Here is an 18,950-nt window from a genome sequence, read left to right as displayed (position 1 = left end):
TGTTCGGCGAGTGTTGTGAACTTGGTTTCGAGGCGCGTCTCCAGAGCTACCAATTTGGCGTCAAATTTGGATTCCAAGTCTTTAAGATCAGCCTGATAATCGGCATGCGAGTCCGATGTGCGTTTCTTTTTATGGGGGGGTGAGGCGGGTATGGCAGGTGCGGTGGGTGATTCTGCAGTGGGTGGGAGGATTCGCTCTGGGGAGGGTTGCTGGGGGGTGGAGGGGGGAACGGGGTTGTGTGTTAAAAGTGTTGTGAGGCGGCTTACCTCCACACGCAGAGCCCGAAGCTCCTGGTCGCGGGGGTCCGGGGTATGCGGGGTGTGGCTTGCCAGTTTTGTGTTCACGTTGGGCGTCTTCAGCTTGTCCGCCCATGTCGGTCGGTCCGAGCTCTTAGAGCGCCCTGTTTGTTGGCCGGCAGATGGTTCCGAGCGTTGGAATCCTGAACTGCGCGGTGAGTTGTGGTCGTCTTGTCGCCGGGATCGTGCTTCGCGTTCGGGGGTAGGCTTCGTTGTCCTGTGGAGGTGGCGGTGCTCGCATTCCCGGGTTCCGGACAAGTGCGGGCCTTGGCAGATGATGCAAACGGGAGTGCATGTTGGATTTGGTTCCTTCGGGTGTGATTCGCCGCATCTGGGGCACTTGTGTGTCCTAGGTTGGATACAAACATCTGTGCGGTGGCCTATGGTCCGGCAGTTGCTACAGGTCTCGATCCTTGGTGTGTAAGGCGTGCACATATGCAGTCCTCCGCCATAAACAATTTTTCGGGGGACGATGGCTTGACCGAAGGTGATAAGTATCGAGCGTGTAAGACCCATCCGTCGAGCATCTAGTATAGTAGCGTAGGGGTTGCGGGCGATCAAGTCTGCTAGAAGCTCTTGCGGCGATTCTTTCCAGTAGGCATTCGTGATAACTCCCCTAACTGAGCCATCAGGGGGTGCGATATATGCCGCCATGGCATACTCACGTTGGTCGTAGATGATGTGCTGGAGTTGCACAAGCTTGAGAGCGTCATCTTGATTCGCCGCAGACACTATGCAAGTGTTATTGACCGGGTGAATTCGAAGTGTCAGCGTGGAGGGGTCGGTAAGTGCAGCGGCCTGCATGAGAGCGGTGAGGAGGTAGCGTGGCTGGAGCATCGTCAGGTCAAGGCCTCCCTGGGAGCGGAAGACGACTTTATATTCGTCTGGCGGAAGAGCCGGCAGCTGCTTGATCTTTTGTGCAGCTGTACGGAGCACGCGTAGCTGCGTCGAGGAGCTGTGTGGTGCGGGAGTTGTGGCGGTATCCCGCGTTTCCCGCGGCTGACTCTGCGATTCCCGACCGGTAGGATCGGCGCTTGGATCTTGGGTCGCTTTTCTGGTTTTCCGGTGATTCGCCTGTGTTCTCAGGACTTGGGTCCAGTCCCGAGGGTCATACTGGCTCGGGTCCATGTCGGTACCTTGCACCTGAACCTCCATGCTGTATGAAAGCGTTGGTGTAGTCGTGCGCACTCGAGATAGCAGCGACCGGCAGTTTTCGCCGTCGCGGCGGCCGAGCGTCTCTGCCTTTGTTGATGTGTCGACCGGAGCGCGCTATGTGCACCTTGGTTCATTGGCGACTGCACGGTGCACTGGTGGCGCCACCACGTGCGTCCGTTGTAAAGCAACAAATCAGCCGCTGGGGACGTCTGCATCCCTTCGCTGTGCAGGCTTGTTTGTTGTAGAGACTTTCGCCGTAAGAGTGTCGGCAATACTCAGTAAAAATAGGAATTTGACTGGGGCATATGGAAACCTTAGTTATATATGCAGGTCATTTCGTTGTAGAGGCCTTCGACCGCAGCTGTAGCGTAGCAGTTTATGAAAACAAGGCATCAGGAAGCCGCATATTGGAGTCTGTGTTCCGTAGCCGCGCACTTCTCCCCAACCACGCACTTTATTTTACTTTATTTGCATTAAAACTTACTTCATCAGTGCATAATATCATGCGGAGGCTTTCTTTTATATTGCCACACATATAACGAGATATTGGCTCACAAATACAGCGCCGGCTACTCGTTGGCTTTTGAATATGTGGTACATACAACAAAGTTGCGTTGCCACATACGCGTCAAAATAACTACACGAAATTACAAAGACGCTCTTAAAGCGATAATGCGAACAGTGGTGTCGAATAACAATTCAAGGGTGTTCATTCGAAAGAAGTAATGAGGCTGGAGACGTCACTTTTCCTGCGTCTTGTGCTGGCTACCTGTTCTCTCATCGCTGCTGAGTAGTGCGAAAGGGATTTGCGTGATAATGACACTGCAATCTGGCCGTAATAAGGCGCGCACACCAACCAATTCGTGCAGCAAGATGTAGGAAGCTATTTTGCTATTTTAAGATTGCGTTTGCAAGCTTTCGACACTTATTTCATTATGTCTGCACGTATGTAGTAATCACCTTTAAAGCTGGTTTGACCGTGCTAGCAGGTTATGTAAGGTGAAGCCCACTTCTGCAACTTCTTTCGTTTTGCAGGCTATGGGCAATATTTCATTTCATTTATTTACTCTCAAGGCCGTGCAGGCATTAAATATGCCTAAATATGCTAAATGTTCCGTGTATTGTTAGGAACGGCCTGCGGAGGTACTGACATGCAAAGTTTTCTCAGCCAGCTGCACCTGCGAGCGTGGCGAGCTTCCCCGAAGCGACCATGGAAGCCTTCACCACCTGCCGCGGTGACTCGTTTCGTAGGAATGACGATGTGCCGCGTCAACACCGCCTCGGCGCCGCTATGACTAAACGCGGTCGGCGGACCAAGCATTGTTCGTGGATTCGCCGTGTCCTCTATTTGAAGCAGGGGAGCCCCTGGAAGATATTTTGCGCGGCCGTCTCACGGGGCTTAGAAGTAATGGGCGGACGCGGTGGCCATTGCCTGCGGGGCCAACACTGGGATGAAGAGGTGCCTGCCCGGGCCAAGCCCTGTGTCTCCAAGAATCCACTCACCTCGGCGTAGTCAGTAAAACCTGTGTGGAAGTGTGTAACGACGACGTTGGACGCTACGAATTGGCGATGAACTGCCGTTTTTCTCTCACCTAGGGATCTAGGGAGGACAGAGTGTTTATAGGCAGCTGTTGTGCGCCTGCTGAGTGTGCTTTCTCTCGCAGTCATGCTAGACTGATGAACTGCAACATCCTTATGTAGATACTGTAAATAAACCCATATTCCTCGTTCTCGGTGAGAAGCAGTTCTTCCCTTCAACAACGTCCTCAGCGTGGATAAGTTGGACGATGGCATGGGCTAGCTACCATCTATATCATGCCCGACCCCAAACATGACAGTATATGCTTCATCAGCCGCCGCGGTGGCTTAGCGGCAACGGCGTTACGCTGTTAAGCACCCTGCCGCGGCGGCCTTATTTCGACAAGGGCGAAATGAAAAAAAAAATAATAATAAGGGAAAGAGGCTGTGTACTTAGATTTAGGTGCACATTAATGAACCCGAGATATTCAAAATTAATCCGGAGACCCCCGCTACGGCATGCACCATAATGAGATCGTGGTTTTGGCGGAGCAGCCACGCTAACTTCGTTCGAAGTAGGGATGAACAGGATACAGAGGCTTCTTCTATAAATTGCGATGGAGTAAGAAGGGCCTTGCAAAGCATGACCCGGAGAAAAGAAGAAAGAATAGCAGTCAATTTAAGCACGGATGGAGGCGATGTCTTGCTTAAAAAGCTTGTGGTTGTTTATACGCAATGCCTCACGACTTCGTGTATACCAGGGAGCTGGAAGAATGCCAACATTATACTAATCCATAAGAATGAAGGGGTTAAAGAATTTGAGAATTATAGGCCCATTAGCCTGCCTTCTGTATTCCATATAATATTCATCAAGATAATTTCCAATAGAATCAGTGCAATACTTGGCTCCAGTCAACCAAGCGAACAAACAGGCTGGCTTCAGGAAGGGGTATTCTACAATCGATGACATCCATGTCATGAGTCAGGTATATGAGAAATCTGTGGAGTATAATCAACCTCGCTATAGGGCTTTCAATGGTCATGAAAAGGCATTTGATTCAGTTGAGGTACCAGCAGTCACAGAGGCATTGCGTAATCAAGGGGTACAGGAGGTGCACGTGAATATCTTGAGAAATAAATACAAAGATTCGACAGCTACGTTGGTTCTTTACAAGGAAAGTAGAAAGTTACCTACCAAGGAAGAGGTCAGGCAAGGAGCCGCAATCGCTCTAATGCTAATCACTGCATGCTTAGAAGTATTCAAGCTATTAGACTGGGAAGATTAGGGCTAAGGATCAACGGCGAATATCTCAGCAACTTCCGTTTGCGGATGACATTGTCCTGTTCAGCAACAGTGGAGACGAATTAAAACAAATGATTGAGGACCTTAACCGAGAAAGTGTAAAAATGGGGTTGAAGGTTAACAGGCAGAAGACAAAGATAGTGTTCAATAGCCTGGCTAGGCAACAAGGATTCAGGATTGCCAGTAAGCCTCCAGAGGCTTTATCTGAGTCATTTACTCACAGGGGACCCTGATCATGCCAATGAAATTTACAGAAGAATAAAAATGGATTGGAGTGCATACGGCGGGGGGCGGGGAGGTGGGGCGACTTCGGAATCATTTTTACCACCTAAGGTTCTTAAATGCGCACTCGTGCGCGGTACACAGATATTTTTGCATTTCGCCCCCATTGAAATTCGGCCTCCGCGGCCGGAATTTGATCCCATGGCCTCGGGCTTAGCAGCGCATCTCCAAAGCCGCTACGCCACCACGATGGGTCGGCAGCAATATACAGGAAGAATGTACCCCCTCGTGCGATGCGCCCGCCTAGACGTTTTCTGTAACTAAATGTTCAGTGGGAAAGACAGTTGTTAAGAAATAATATGTTAATATATACATAGTTCGCGAGCAATCATTGTTTCAAAGCTAATTCGCTGTTCCCTCGCATATTGCTCAAGACTGTGTGTACATGCGTAATCGAAAGCTTGCTTTACGGTGTCACACATCATGAGGAAGACTAGCCTACCGCACGGTTCTGAGTATATGGTTAAGGCGAGCTTATCAACTTTACTGAATACAAGGAATAAAAGGGAGAAAATTCAGAATGTTCTTTTCGATCAACCTGGTGAGAGTTTGTGCGCGTTTATTTCTTCTGTTTCTGTCTGTGTCATTGATATTGAACTTTTTGGGAATACTTTTTACCCATCGGTATTATTAACTATCTTTTATTGTTGTTCTTTAAAGTTTTGTCAACTGTTATCAATCTGCGTCTTGTTATGTATATGTATTCTTTCTATTGTGAAGGCTTTTATTCCCCTTACACGTAACGTCCTACGGGCACTGTACGTACTGTAAATAAAGAATACTAGGGCGCTTCCTCTTGCCTCCATGCTAATCTCAGCTGTTGAACGCGCCTTTAGCCATCAACCAACCATCTCAGCATTTATATTGAATACGCGTCTGCACGTATCTGGGTAATGCCTTTAAAGCTTGCTTCCCCGCATAATGGGACCTTGTGAGGAGAAGCGCGCTTCTTCAATTCCCTCTGTCCTTTATGGTTGGAATCAAGATCGCTGCATTGGCAGTGTGTTAAAGTAGTTATATACAATGAAAGCATATCAGCCGCTATCGAAAGCAAGCCCTCTAGAATTTGAGTTACCATGGAACGAGGAGATATTCACAGATGCGTACGCGCGCAGGCAGCGCAGTGAATAGAGCAAAATATATATTTTTATTTTAGCGCACCCTCGTACCTTTAATTCATCTTACCGTTGAGGGACCTTGTGGCCCAATTTGCTTGCTCGTATGTGTGCCATAAAATAGGGGTAACTAGTTTAGAACTTGGTGCTGCCACTTTTGAGAGATTTAGCATTCCGCGAGGAAGGCGCTCTACATGAGTAACATGACGGCGCAATTTACTCTTACGTAGACTTTACTTCCGTATGGCTGCGCAATTTGCGCGTTCAAAGTTGCAACGCTACGCCGACGGCACGCAGCGCATCGCGCTGCAGCGCCTTCACGTGCGTTGTGAGCGTGATTGCGAGATTGCTGCATCAGAGCCTATCAAAACGCGGGAAAGGTGTTACGGCGCGTACGAGGCAGGACGTTTTGCGCCGCGCCGCGAGGTGAACGAACGGCTACGCGTGGCCCCGTTCTTGAGAACGAGCTCTGTTCGTGCGCGCGTGCTGCGTTGTGAAAACAAAAGAAGCGGCGGCGCCGGCGACGATTCGCGCGCGAACATCTTCGCCCCCCGCTGGGGGAGTTCGCCTCCGTAGAAATCGAGATGCTGACGGCTGCGGGATGGTTGGTTATCCATCGGTGATTGAGCTGACCAATTCTGACGCTACAGCGCAGTAGCATCATTTCGTCGCCGAGGTGGCCACGCATAGCCGAACGAATATGAAAAGTGAATATTTCGAAACTTCAGCACGATTCGCGCAAATTTGTACGCTCAAATTAGGCTGTAGTTCACATAATGCACCTTGATCGACCTACAATCCCGGATGCCATCGTCAAAGCCTTGAAGACCCGTAGATATGGGCTTTTGCTGCGAAGTGCCTCATTCCCTCAAAAGGAGAGACGAAGCCGACGCCAGCGTCGTTGAAGCTCTGTCGCGGTTTCCCCCTGTTTCGCCCTTGTCACCTCGAGCGCTGCCGTAACGACGCCAAGGCATCGGGCTGTCCGCGTCCTTTCAGACGTCTCCTCCAGATGGTGCGGACAGCCCACGCACTACGCGCGGGTTCCTCACGAGCGTCGATCGATTTGTGGGCTCGCTCACTCTCCCGCTTTACGTCGTGTTCGTCCTCCTCCCTCGCTCTGTGTCCTTCGTCAGGCAAGTGGCGGCGCGTGGCGGCGCGTCCCTGCACACGCAACGCGCACGCGGCTGTGCGAACGCACGCGCGCGGCTGCGGCGGCCCCGGCGAAACGGGCGGCGTGTGTGCCTGTAGACGCGCTCTCCACTCATCGGCGTAGCCACGCTCGACGTAGTCGTAGTAGTACGCGCGCATCGCGGCGGCGACGGCAGCGCCCAGTGTTGGCTTCCCCAATCGGCGCCCGTTTTGCTGCTGCTGCGGCGGCGGTGGCGGCGAGCGTGTTCCCGTGCCTTCTGTTTTGTACATGCGCGCGTCGCCAGTGGCCGTCCACTCGTGGCTCTGTGGTGCTCGCGCCCGGTGTCCGTTTACCCAGTGCTCTGCTCGGAGGCATCGGCGGTGGTTTGTGTGGGTCAGTCTGGCCTTCGGTTATGCGGTGCCCCTTTCCCTTCGGCCGATGATGTGGTGCGTGCCGCCCTGGTGGTGGCGAAATCGGCGGCGTCCGAGCGGGCCCGCCTGCGTGTCTTCGGGCCTCTCCTGCTGGTCACTGTCGTGCGAGCCGATGGCTCCCCGCGGTCCAACCGCCTTCCGGCGTGCTTCGACCACCTCGTGAGCTACAGCGGCGACCTCGCCCCCTGCTTGTGAGTCAGCGGCCGCTGTTCAGAGTGGGAAGCGCTTCTCGTCGCCTCCGGAGAGATGCCATCGGGCTGGAGCGAGCTGGCGCTCCAATGCGTCAGCGTGAGTATGACGGCGGGGAGACCGCCCACCTCGTTCTGTTCATCACTTGCTCCGGCTTGCAGATTTCTTCGGGCACTGTGAACCTTGTCGCCGTTGTGGTTGGAGTCCGAGGAGCGTTGGCCAGTGCCAGGAGACGGGGAAGATTCAACAGACGGAGCATTTCTCCTTCTGTCCGCTTCTTTCTTACATCTTGGCGCTGGCAAACGCATCCCGTCGTTCGCAAAATGCCGCTATACATTCTTACAGTTTTATTTCACATGATTTATCGAAAACATACCCTCTAAGACGAATTTTAGAGCGTTCTCGGGCCCTGCAGTGAAGGAAGTTCGTTATGACTATTTTGAGTTGTAGAAGTGTAAAAATACTTTATCGGTGAGTACAAGGACCCTCTAATATTGGAGGTATACATGGGACAAACAGCAAAAGAAATCGATTTTTGCAGTGCAGGGATAGCTGCGTGTGCAGGAACGCGTTGCGTTAAGGAGATAAGTACGCCGTGGTATCGGTTTTTGGTAGATTAGGTAGGAAGGCCGAGCAGTTAATTACTGTCTTTTAACCGGCGTACAACGTGCGGTGCGGTGGCATTGAGATGTCAAAGAGGCAGCTCCGTACTAGCTATACTGATAATTAACGCGTTAGCATCGAGCAGATCGGGGCACAAAAGAAAACAGGAAAAAAAGAAAAAAAACTGGGGGCGGGGGGGAGATGGCGTACTGGTTCTACATCTCCAAGACGCGGCAAGCGTTCTTAATGCCATTTTCGTGTTTCCTATCTCGTTCTTTACGCCGGTGATATGCCAGTTTAGTTCAATAACCAGTTGTATTGTCCGACCCCATGAGGCGCAGTGCTCCTCTCGGTTTTTCTTGAGACGCCCGTCTTTTACGCCTAGTCGTTCTTTTGGTTTCATAAAGTTTTGTTTCTATGCGAGCGAGTATAAAATATATGTTACGCATTGTGTTAGTGGATATCACTGGCCCACTTTTCTACGCTCTTGCACAACAAACAAATTCTGTAAAACCATAGGTATTATAATAGTTATCTTTCTCGGATTTGTTAATAAGAAAGTTGAAGTCTCGTACATGTTATATGCAGTTGACGAAGGTTGATGGACCCAACTGCTTTATAGACGACCGGGGAGGAAAGGTAATGTCTATTATAATTCGTCATCACGACAGTGTTAGCCGTACTGTATTCAGGTTCACAGTAAACTGGTTTTGCGGTAGACGCTGAAAGCGCTGGAAACACCGGCGCTTAGACGAATGGCAGTAAAATGTTGATGCTTCCAGGTCATGTACAAACACCTAGGAATTTCAGCGTGCGCAGCGTGTGAGGAGCGAAAAGGCGGTGGAACGACTGTGCTTGTCAGGCGTAACAAGATCCGTACGTCAGGCATGCACAACACGTCGTTGTCAGCGAGGGTGGAGAGGAAAAAAAAAAGGCCACTGTGCAACGTTGTGTCATTTCAGCGCATTACCTCATGAACTCACGCTACTGCGTAAGAAAACTCACACAAAAGAAGAAGAAAAAAGTGCTCGAAGGCAGAAAGAGAGAGGGAGGGAGAGGGGGTAGAGCGTGATTGGTTGAGACTCACGCGACGGCAGAGTGTTTCTGGATGCATGCGTCAATCATTCGCGAAACCTGACTCAAAACGTACAATAAGCATTGCTTATAACATATTCAATTAAAAACTTTGTTATGAGCGGTATTTCGTTAAAAGCGGATAGTGACGCGTAAGCGCGTACAACAAAAGCATATTACAACCAAGCCGCGCTCGATAGCCGCATAGTCTGACTGTAATCAACACGTGATACAGTTATTAGCACGGATGGTCTGCCATGTAACTGAGTTACCTTTCCCGCGATCATCGCATCTCTTAGTTGACAGGACCCGCCTTAGCGGTTATGTGCTGCGCTGCTGAGCACGAGGTAGCGACATCAAATCTCGGCTGCGGCGGCCGCATTTTAATGGCGGCGAAATGAAAGAACGCCCGTGTCCCGTGCTTTGGGGGCAGGTTAAAGATCCCCTGTTGGTCAGAATGAATCCAGAGTCCCTCACTACGGAGTGCCTCATGATCAGATTTTGATTTTGGCACGTAAAACCCCAGAATTCAATTAAACTAAGTTGACAGGAAAAAACGCAAATGTTTACCATGGATCGTCTCTGGCCCATTTCCAGTTTCGTGCTTTGTACGAAGTGTAATCCGATGCTACTGAACTTCGAATAATGCGTTGTGTATTGCATGCGGTGCTGTCGGACCGCGAAATACTTCGAATAAAGCGATATTTTAGATAAAGCGATTTCGTTTAACGAAGGACTATTCTATCATGAAATAATTTTCTGGGCCTTCTTTCGAGGTGTTCGTGCGATTGCCTAATCCTTATCTTTAATACACGTGTTCACATTATTAATGCATAGATGTACGAGATAAAAAGAAAATTATCCTACACTTTGGTTTCACTTCAGCACTCGTGTCTGTTCATTTGTGCTTGCTGCGCTGGTATACAATGGAAATGCAGTATACCGGCTTGCTCAAGCTGCCATCCTGCATAAAACTTTCGGTGAATGCATAGCCGTAGTTCTTAGGAATACTTTGGATGTGTGTGCGTGTGTGTGTGAAGTTCCGTAATATACGTATGCTTTTAATTCTCTTTGTTCTTGTATTTTTTTTTTGTTGCATTCCTTTATTCGGCGCGCGTTTTGGAGGTGGCTCTATGCACCGTTCCATGTCATTACCGCTATGTATGCGGCGGGCTGCAGTGTCTGCGTAGCTGCAGGATTTCCTTCTAGGCAGCGGATACGCACGGTCACAAATGTTACGTAACACGGGTGACGTAAGGCGCGACAGTGTAGAGTATATAAGTCGATTACTGTTCCTCAGTTCCGCGGTTGCCTTGAATGCGTGCTTCGCTTTCTTTTTTTTCTTGTACGGCTGCAGCATCTCAAATATCGAATGAGTCCGTCCTTTTCCGTTTTGCTGTCGCTGTCAACTTCGGCAGGTCACCTCCTCGCCCTCAACCTCTACCTCGTTATGTGGCGAGAACGAACAAATATTTGTCCATAACCGACACTATAGGGGCTTCGAACTAAGCGCTTGTCGAAATGTGCATTCGAAACCCGGGCGCGCCTATACCACTTCGCTATACTACGCAATTGCATGCTCGTCAGTTTTTGTGTGGAGCTTTTTTGGACCACGCGGACTCTTGAGAATCCGTGATTGTGTCTTTGCATGTGTGTTTCGGAGGCCACGACAAGCAACATACATATGTGCACTGTAGCGGATGAAGACGACATTGGCGCATCGCAGCGAAGTTGCTCTTGAGAAGATGACGCTGTTCGCTGCGTAAGCCTACTGGGAGAAGGAGGGGGGGGGGGAGTATTCTGTAAGAGTTTACCTAGTGGACTGTCCATTCCGGCTGCTGCTGATTGGCTAGGGCCGCTTGTCTCCTCCTCTCTCATACAGCTGCATCCAATCAGCAGCGGACGAAATAGACAGTCGATTAGGTGAACTTTTACAGAATCCCCCCCCCCTCCCCTTTGCTCTCGCAGTTGAATGAGTTGGGGGTTGAGGCCCTGGTCTGCGAATTGTTTTTATTTATATATTTATTTATGCGGACTTCGTCGAGCGAGATAATTTCGAAAGTAGGTAACGGGTGATAGCCGGCGGCCGCATGGGCCTTATCGATGTCTCCGATCATAGAATAGTTATGAAGCAAGCTTGCGGCACACAACTTGGTGTTTATGAAGCTTGCTGTAAAACCCGGAAAGGGCATTGCAATGCTCACTCGCGAGTCTCAAGGCCACGGCTGTGACGGACAACTTTCTGGCGCTTCTAGTCTTCTGTTTCCCTTTGCTGTCCCGGTAGCCTTGTGATGCACATGTACGCTTACACAGAGCGGGCGTGGTGTTAACAGACGCGATTATTTAGAATATACAAACAGATGCCACACGCCGTGGGCACCCATATTATGCGAATAATTTTTTTAGGGAGCTGTCTAATATCGAGCATCGTTACCAAATAGCGAGCATTGCCAAATATATAAACGTGTTTGCGCAAGGCCAGAAATTGTGTGCATGAGCTGGCGAGCTTGCGTGTGACGATCACGGCAAGGCGACGACGATAGTGTTACGGCAATGGCGTTACCACTGATCTGCTGATATTTTGTGCAGGAGAAGGTTCCACAGTCAGTGACTCTGCGAGGACCTGCTATGCGCCTATGTTAAAGGGTCGCCAGACAGAAAAATAATTTCTTCTGTATGAGTAAATTACCCGTCTACAATATCAAAAACACCTCTATTACCCCGATAAGAAGCTTGGTAAGCCAGAAAAAGCGCAGTAAGGAAAGACAGGTGGCGACGCCTCCGTGAAGTTCTCGCACCAGCTCACTCTGACGTCATGGGTTTCGACAGCGTCTTTAAGGCCTAGTTAATTCTTCAGTGGTAAAGATAGACTACAGGAGTTCTAAAGGAGCGAAAGATTGAACATGGCGGGTTTCGGGAACTTTTGCTGAGCCAACGCTGCCTAAATACAAAAATAAAGCTGCTTTGAAATCCGCGACGTCAAAGTAATGCGCCGGCTTTGAGTTTTCGGCCCAAAATTCGAAAACCGAAACTTTGACTTTCATTTTCTCTTGTAATAACGAACTTCTTATTCCGAAATTAAAAGTGTTTGAAAAAGCTTTATCCGTTTAAACTGATCTTGCGTTTGGCTTTAGTGTCCCTTTGTGTATGTATAAAAGAATAAGTTGCAGCGACAATACTGAAGACAGGAAGTTACCTGTTGCCGAGTGCTTTATTGCAGCAAAGGTATAGTGCCAGTAAAGAGATCATTGCACAGGGCTAAGTAGCTATTTCTGCCAAAATTTAAAAGCGCTATGCGAGACAAACATATTGACATCGTAAAACGGACTATTAGAAAAGTCCTCAATCTAAAAATCAGCATGATATAATATTAATAAAAGAAAACAGTAAAACAGACAAAAAAATATGCATTGTCATAGTTAAGTTTTACGTACCTGTTTGTGTATAAAGTAAAGTGATCACAATTCTTACGTAGCCCGTGTCATATCTGCACGAATAATACCCTTATCATATAGATTTTTGAGCATGCATACCGTAGCATGTCATTAGGCACCGTCTTGTGTGCGGTGCATGGAGGGGAGAGTCTTGAAAGATCTTGGGAGGAGGATACAAGGGGGTAGTAGTACAGGATTCAATTCCAAAGCGCTCCGCTTTGGAAAGCGACATTTCAGCTAGAAAACGTTTATTGCGAAAAACAGCCTCCGTCGTTTGAGTGCAGTGGCTATGACAGTTTGAGACTCAAATTACTTGCCGTATGTTCCGCGCGTCCTCCGTGCGCAAAGTTTTTTTCCGGCCCCCTGTCACCTCGCTGCGCGCGCCAGATATGGCAGCCTGAGAGAACAATGCGAACCGGCAGCACTACGCATGTCATTTTTCTTTCTCTGTTTCTTGGCTGGAAACACGAGATAAGTTTAGGAATTTTGTCCTCGGGGTGAAAGCCTTCCGCTTTGGAAAATTTTACTTCTACCGCACGAAACTTCGGAAACTAAAATGAATTGTGCACGACGAATGAGTGCGAACAACCGCAAGAGCAGGCTCGCGCTACGCGCATCTGTTTTTGATAAAAGCAGCGTTACGCAAAACCTCGTGTATGTTACTGTGTGCACGCCTGGATAGTTTACGAACATCGATGAAATCACTGCCACGTTCCTGGCTTGTTATCTTTCCGCGCACTTTCGAGCCTTCCGTTCTGTCTTCTTGCAGCAGCGACCAGGGAGATAGCCAGCCCAGCGCGGTCGCTGGTGCGGCCAGTGGGGCGCTCGCTGGCTCGCGGTTGACGGCGTGTGCACGAACCGGAACCGCGCCGCTGTCGCTGGGCGGAAGCAGCGGCGCATCGTTGAGCGGGCTCGCTTCCGGTGCCGGTCTCGCGTATCCGCCGCTGTGCGAGGAAGGGCATGGATTCACGGCTCCGGTGTGCGTGCGTGCGTGTGTGTGTGTGTGTGTGTGTGTGTGTGTGTGTGTGTGTGTGTGTGTGTGTGTGTGTGTGTGTGTGTGTGTGTGTGTGTGTGTGTGTGTGTGTGTGTGAGAGAGAGAGAGAGAGAGAGAGAGAGAGGTAACTGTGGCACGTTGGCGAGGTTACGATGGTACGCCGTTATCGTCTTGGTCTCGGCGTGCACGGTTTCGGGCGGCCCGCACCCGTAGAGTCACCTCCATAGGATCCATTGCGCGTTCCTGCAGGCAGAGCCTCCGCGAAAATGCGGCTTCTGTACACGCGAGAACATAGCGCGACTGTAAGGCGTGTGTGGTGGGGGAAAAGGGGGGGGGGGAGAGGATGCGACATGTAGGGGACCTTGGGACTTTCTTTCTTTTTTTTTCTTTTTGTTACAAGAACCGCCGCCGGGTTCAGTTGGTGTGAATATAAACCCCTCTCAGTGTGTTTGGCGGCTTTGCAGACCTGTTACAGGCCTCGATGTTTTTATATATAGAGACAAGTTTGATGTATACGGAAGGGGTGAGTTGGAGATGCCTCGTTGTTCTTTCTGCTTTATGTTATTTTTTTCTAGTCGCGGCAAAGTGTGTGGCATTTAGTATCCCTTGAGTGGCGTGCCATGTAAATGGAGTGAGTCTTCTTTCAGTTTGACATTTTGATGGCGTAGGCTGCACGAGATGGTTGCAGGCGTACCTCCCTTTTGGCATGTCGGCGTGTCTCGGGACTGGTCTCGAGCGAAGAGGCCCCTCGTGTATATTTTGTCGGGCGCGGTTTCGACGAAACTGAGAACATAGAAAGAAGGCAGCTGAGCACAGCGAAACTGAGGTTCCTCCGTAGCTGATCTTCAGTGCGGGGTGATCGGGGAAGGCGGGAGGGCTTTAAGCGAAACTTCTGTTTCCTTCAGCCCTTTCCTATTCGGAGAAGGCGAAGGGTTGAGACAGGTCAGTTTTCTCCGACGCGACTGCATCGACAAGCTCCGCCGGACGATGCGGCGGCGTCTCGCGCGAGCGGCCGGTTTGACGCGCTTGCGGCTTCGCATGCTGTGTACGAGTGCGGGAGACACATGGTGCGATTTTCCGTGCGATCAGTCGTACGGCGCGTCGTGTGCGACTTGCCGCATGCGGCGATTCGGGACACATGGTACGAATGACCGAGCGGCGGCTAGCTCCGCCCAGAACCGGCGCCCCTGCCTGCGTGGAAGTTTGGAATGCTGCATAACTTCGAACAGAAAGTGAAAGCAAACGTATTTGCACAGCTCTCTTGTTTGGAACCAACGATGACAATATAAACACGCCCATGGAAGCACTGTAGACGTGTTTCCACAAGGCCGCGTTAGCAGTAACGGCTCCTTTGACAGCCGCCGATGGCTGTGCCGGCAGGCACAGCTCGCTCGGCCACCGAATCCGACACCGGTGGCGCTTGTGACACGATCGCCGATCGCTTGCAGCTCGTAAAACGAAGCGTCTATGTTAGTCGGCACAACGTGTACGCAGTTATCCTACGCTTATATTGCAGCACATTTGATTTCATTGGCGCCGACAGAAGCGAACGAGCATGCCAGGCGAGCTTGCGATCGCTGGGAGACCGTGTAGGCCTAGCTCGCCGGCCGTCTATCCGAGGCCGAGGGCCCATGCCGATGCGTCCGCAGCTCGTAATTAAGCGCCTAAATTCATCAGCACAATGAATGCTTGAACATTTATGTTTTTTCTTAAGTGAAAATACGGTTAGTTTTCTCGGTGCCGTTAGTAGCGATGAGTAAACACGCCACTCAGGCGAGCCGCTTCGTATAGACGATTGCTGGCGCATCTGCGCTGACGGCGTCCGTTTACTATATCGCACGACGTTTCATAACATGCACTCTTTTGAGGCCACTTTATTCTATAAGTTATTTCATGTCAGAAACAAATTGCTGCTTATTTATGTGCCGCCGTCAGCGGCGAAAGAGGCCCTCGTTTCGACCAGGGAGAAAAAAAACAGACATGATCGGAGCGGCGAGGCGCTCGCTCGCCGGCTCCGCCCCGTCGGGTCTATGACGTGGCCGTGACGTTCGCGCTACCTGCGCTGTCATTGGCTGCGGTCGCCCGACCGATGCGGCGGTCGCACGAGAATATTCAGCAAGTTGGTCGCATGCGCGGCGTGCGATTCGGCGCCGCGTGCGGGGGATTTGGTTGAGAACCTGTTGAGTGCGGCTGCCGGTGCGAATAGTCGTACGACCGATCGCACGGAAAATCGCACCATGTGTTATGCAAGTCGCACCGTGTGCGACTTGCCGCATGCGGCGATTCGGGACACATGGTACGAATGACCGAGCGGCGGCTAGCTCCGCCCAGAACCGGCGCCCCTGCGTGGAAGTTTGGAATGCTGCATAACTTCGAACAGAAAGTGAAAGCAAACGTATTTGCACAGCTCTCTTGTTTGGAAGAAACGATGACAATATAAACACGCCCATGGAAGCACTGTAGACGTGTTTCCACAAGGCCGCGTTAGCAGTAACGGCTCCTTTGACAGCCGCCGATGGCTGTGCCGGCAGGCACAGCTCGCTCGGCCACCGAATCCGACACCGGTGGCGCTTGTGACACGATCGCCGATCGCTTGCAGCTCGTAAAACGAAGCGTCTATGTTAGTCGGCACAACGTGTACGCAGTTATCCTACGCTTATATTGCAGCACATTTGATTTCATTGGCGCCGACAGAAGCGAACGAGCATGCCAGGCGAGCTTGCGATCGCTGGGAGACCGTGTAGGCCTAGCTCGCCGGCCGTCTATCCGAGGCCGAGGGCCCATGCCGATGCGTCCGCAGCTCGTAATTAAGCGCCTAAATTCATCAGCACAATCAATGCTTGAACATTTATGTTTTTCTTAAGTGAAAATACGGTTAGTTTTCTCGGTGCCGTTAGTAGCGATGAGTAAACACGCCACTCAGGCGAGCCGCTTCGTATAGACGATTGCTGGCGCATCTGCGCTGACGGCGTCCGTTTACTATATCGCACGACGTTTCATAACATGCACTCTTTTGAGGCCACTTTATTCTATAAGTTATTTCGTGTCAGAAACAAATTGCTGCTTATTTATGTGCCGCCGTCAGCGGCGAAAGAGGCCCTCGTTTCGACCAGGGAGAAAAAAAACAGACATGATCGGAGCGGCGAGGCGCTCGCTCGCCGGCTCCGCCTCGTCGGGTCTATGACGTGGCCGTGACGTTCGCGCTACCTGCGCTGTCATTGGCTGCGGTCGCCCGACCGATGCGGCGGTCGCACGAGAATATTCAGCAAGTTGGTCGCATGCGCGGCGTGCGATTCGGCGCCGCGTGCGGGGGATTTGGTTGAGAACCTGTTGAGTGCGGCTGCCGGTGCGAATGGTCGTACGACCGATCGCACCCAAAATCGCACCATGTGTCTCGTGGCCACTGTTTCGTCACGCCTGTCTTCTTCCTCAATGCGTACGCGCCTCGTTGTTCCCTACCCTGGCGTGCGTACACCTAGGAGGGTGCTTTGTCCGCTGTTGCCCGCTGTCATTGCTCGCACGCCGACCCGTGTTTCGAGCGTTTCTTTTATTTCCTTCTTTCTTGGCTCGCACGGCGTTTGCACGCGGCTTACTCAGTGCTTAGGGAACGGTGGAACGGGTGACGCTCCGAAAAAACGTGCGTTTTCTACGCGGAAAGCAACAAAGTGAAGCCAGCGGAGAAAACGTGACTACGGCTTCTTCGTCTTTCTCTTCGTCTCCGTCCATTGCGCGTGTGTTTGCGGAGAGATCGTTGACTCGCCACCCTTCCTCAACGCCTCCTCCCCTCCCCCGACCGTTTTAACGGCGGGAAAAGTTGTACGAGGAAGGCGACGGGCACCTCCGTACCGCGGCGGAGAACCTGAACTGTTGGCTTGGAAGAAGCGAAGAGAAAGCTCGCACCGCGCGCACGCCCGCACGCCCGCACGGAGCCCCGGCGAGTGGTCTTAGCCCGTTCGCCGTGACAGCGGTGCCGGGTCTGAAGATTCTATTTGCAGAAGTGCTCGCGTGCTCTTCATGCTTACGCGAACTGCTTACTGTTTGCTGCCGCCGCAGCAGCCCTTTTGTTCGTCTGTCCGGATGGGCGCCGACGTCGGCATGCTTACACAGCTTACTTTCTTACCGCGCCATTCTTCTTTCTCTCCAGCCTTTGCGGCCCATTGTCGAGCCCGGGCCCGGTCGTCGCCTCCGAGATTTCCGACTGCTATACTGTTCCTTGAATATCGGAGGATCTGTTGTCACGCGAGGCTCCGGCCTTATCTCCGGGCACCGCCGTGTAAACCTGGCTTGTACCGACAATGCGCGACCTGAGCGCGACAGCGAAGCTCTTTGGAATTTTAAATTACTGCTGGAAGTCTCACTCCGCTTCGTGTGTCAATCATTTGGCGGTGAAAGATTAATTAAAACGCATTGGTGGTGCGCGCTGATTCGTTCCTCAAAGCTGTCATTTTCCTGCAGTTGCGTACCGATTGCAAGGTTGAATAGTGCTCGCAATCTCTTTGGTGAGACCAGTATTTCTGGCCCCCACACGGCGCTATTGGATGCTTAGCGAGGATGTTTCGTGTCTCCGTACATCGTAGAGCTTCTACGGCGCACGATATCTCGACAGACTTTGAGACACTTTTCTTAATTGCGGGCAAACAGCAAGCATGTCTCGGGAGAGACATTAATAAATCACCCGTCTTTTCTTCATCAATCTTCAGACCTGAATAATCTAGCATTACGAGACAAAAAACAGAACTTCCTAGGAAGGCCTTACGACAGATCCGCTGTGTAATCAAAACGGGCTGTCGCTGCTCTTGAGCAATTTGCGGTTGAAAAATGGCGTCTCGTTGAGCACTCCATTCCAGCTTGTCGATCATTCTTGTTGTCTCAAGGCCGGTTGCGCATAGACGGGAGCGAAAGAAAGAAAACAAAGAACAAACAAGCCGAGCTTCGGGCAACGGTTTCGTCACGCGATATTCAGGGTAAACGGATTGTGTGCGCTTTAAGAGTCCGAACTTTGATGCCGGCCGTTAACTTTGGGGCGTCGAAAGCGCTACTTGCGCGCCCGTCCCAGGAAGCGGGGATCGCATGTTCGTACGTGCGTGGCATCCGAGATCGTCGTGTGACGCAAAGTTGCAAGGCGTCGATGGTCTCGGAGGCGACACTATAGTTGGACGTGCTGCTCAGGATACCGGGTCAGAAGCATGGACTTCTGGAACGAGAACGGCAACCCATATCCCGCTCCCCAGATAAGCAGCTGCATAGGTAGCTTTTGTCGATCGTGTACTTCGGCAGAGGCTTCAACCATCTGCGTAATGCCATATGAAGGTTCCTGGGACGCCTAAAGCGGTACCGACCGACACAGGTGTTCTTGCGTTTTTCAGGTCAGCTGACACTGATCGGCGCTGTCTCGCTGCGTACTCAGCGAGTCGGCGTGTTTGCACA

General features: G+C 51.2%; 1 protein-coding gene across 2 annotated transcripts in view; it reads left to right on the top strand.

Annotated features, from left to right (window-relative positions):
• The window catches only part of CdGAPr (GTPase-activating protein CdGAPr), a 310,559-nt gene that overhangs the window by 105,836 nt on the left and 185,773 nt on the right, over positions 1–18,950 (top strand). Inside the window, exon 1 of one of the 2 annotated variants that reach the window (XM_065427285.2) lies at positions 6,981–7,517. The exons of the other annotated variant lie outside the window; for it this stretch is intronic. Coding sequence (XP_065283357.1) covers positions 7,476–7,517 — 42 coding nt within the window. The 5' untranslated portion in view covers positions 6,981–7,475. Of the gene's footprint in view, positions 1–6,980; positions 7,518–18,950 lie in introns of those variants that run through there. 2 annotated transcript variants of the gene reach the window in all.

The sequence above is a fragment of the Dermacentor albipictus genome, chromosome 4, assembly GCF_038994185.2.
Source record: "Dermacentor albipictus isolate Rhodes 1998 colony chromosome 4, USDA_Dalb.pri_finalv2, whole genome shotgun sequence".
Classification (NCBI taxonomy): Eukaryota; Metazoa; Arthropoda; class Arachnida; order Ixodida; family Ixodidae; genus Dermacentor; species Dermacentor albipictus.
The sequence above is the reverse complement of the archived record's forward strand: the minus strand, read 5'-3'. Positions and strand labels throughout refer to the sequence as shown.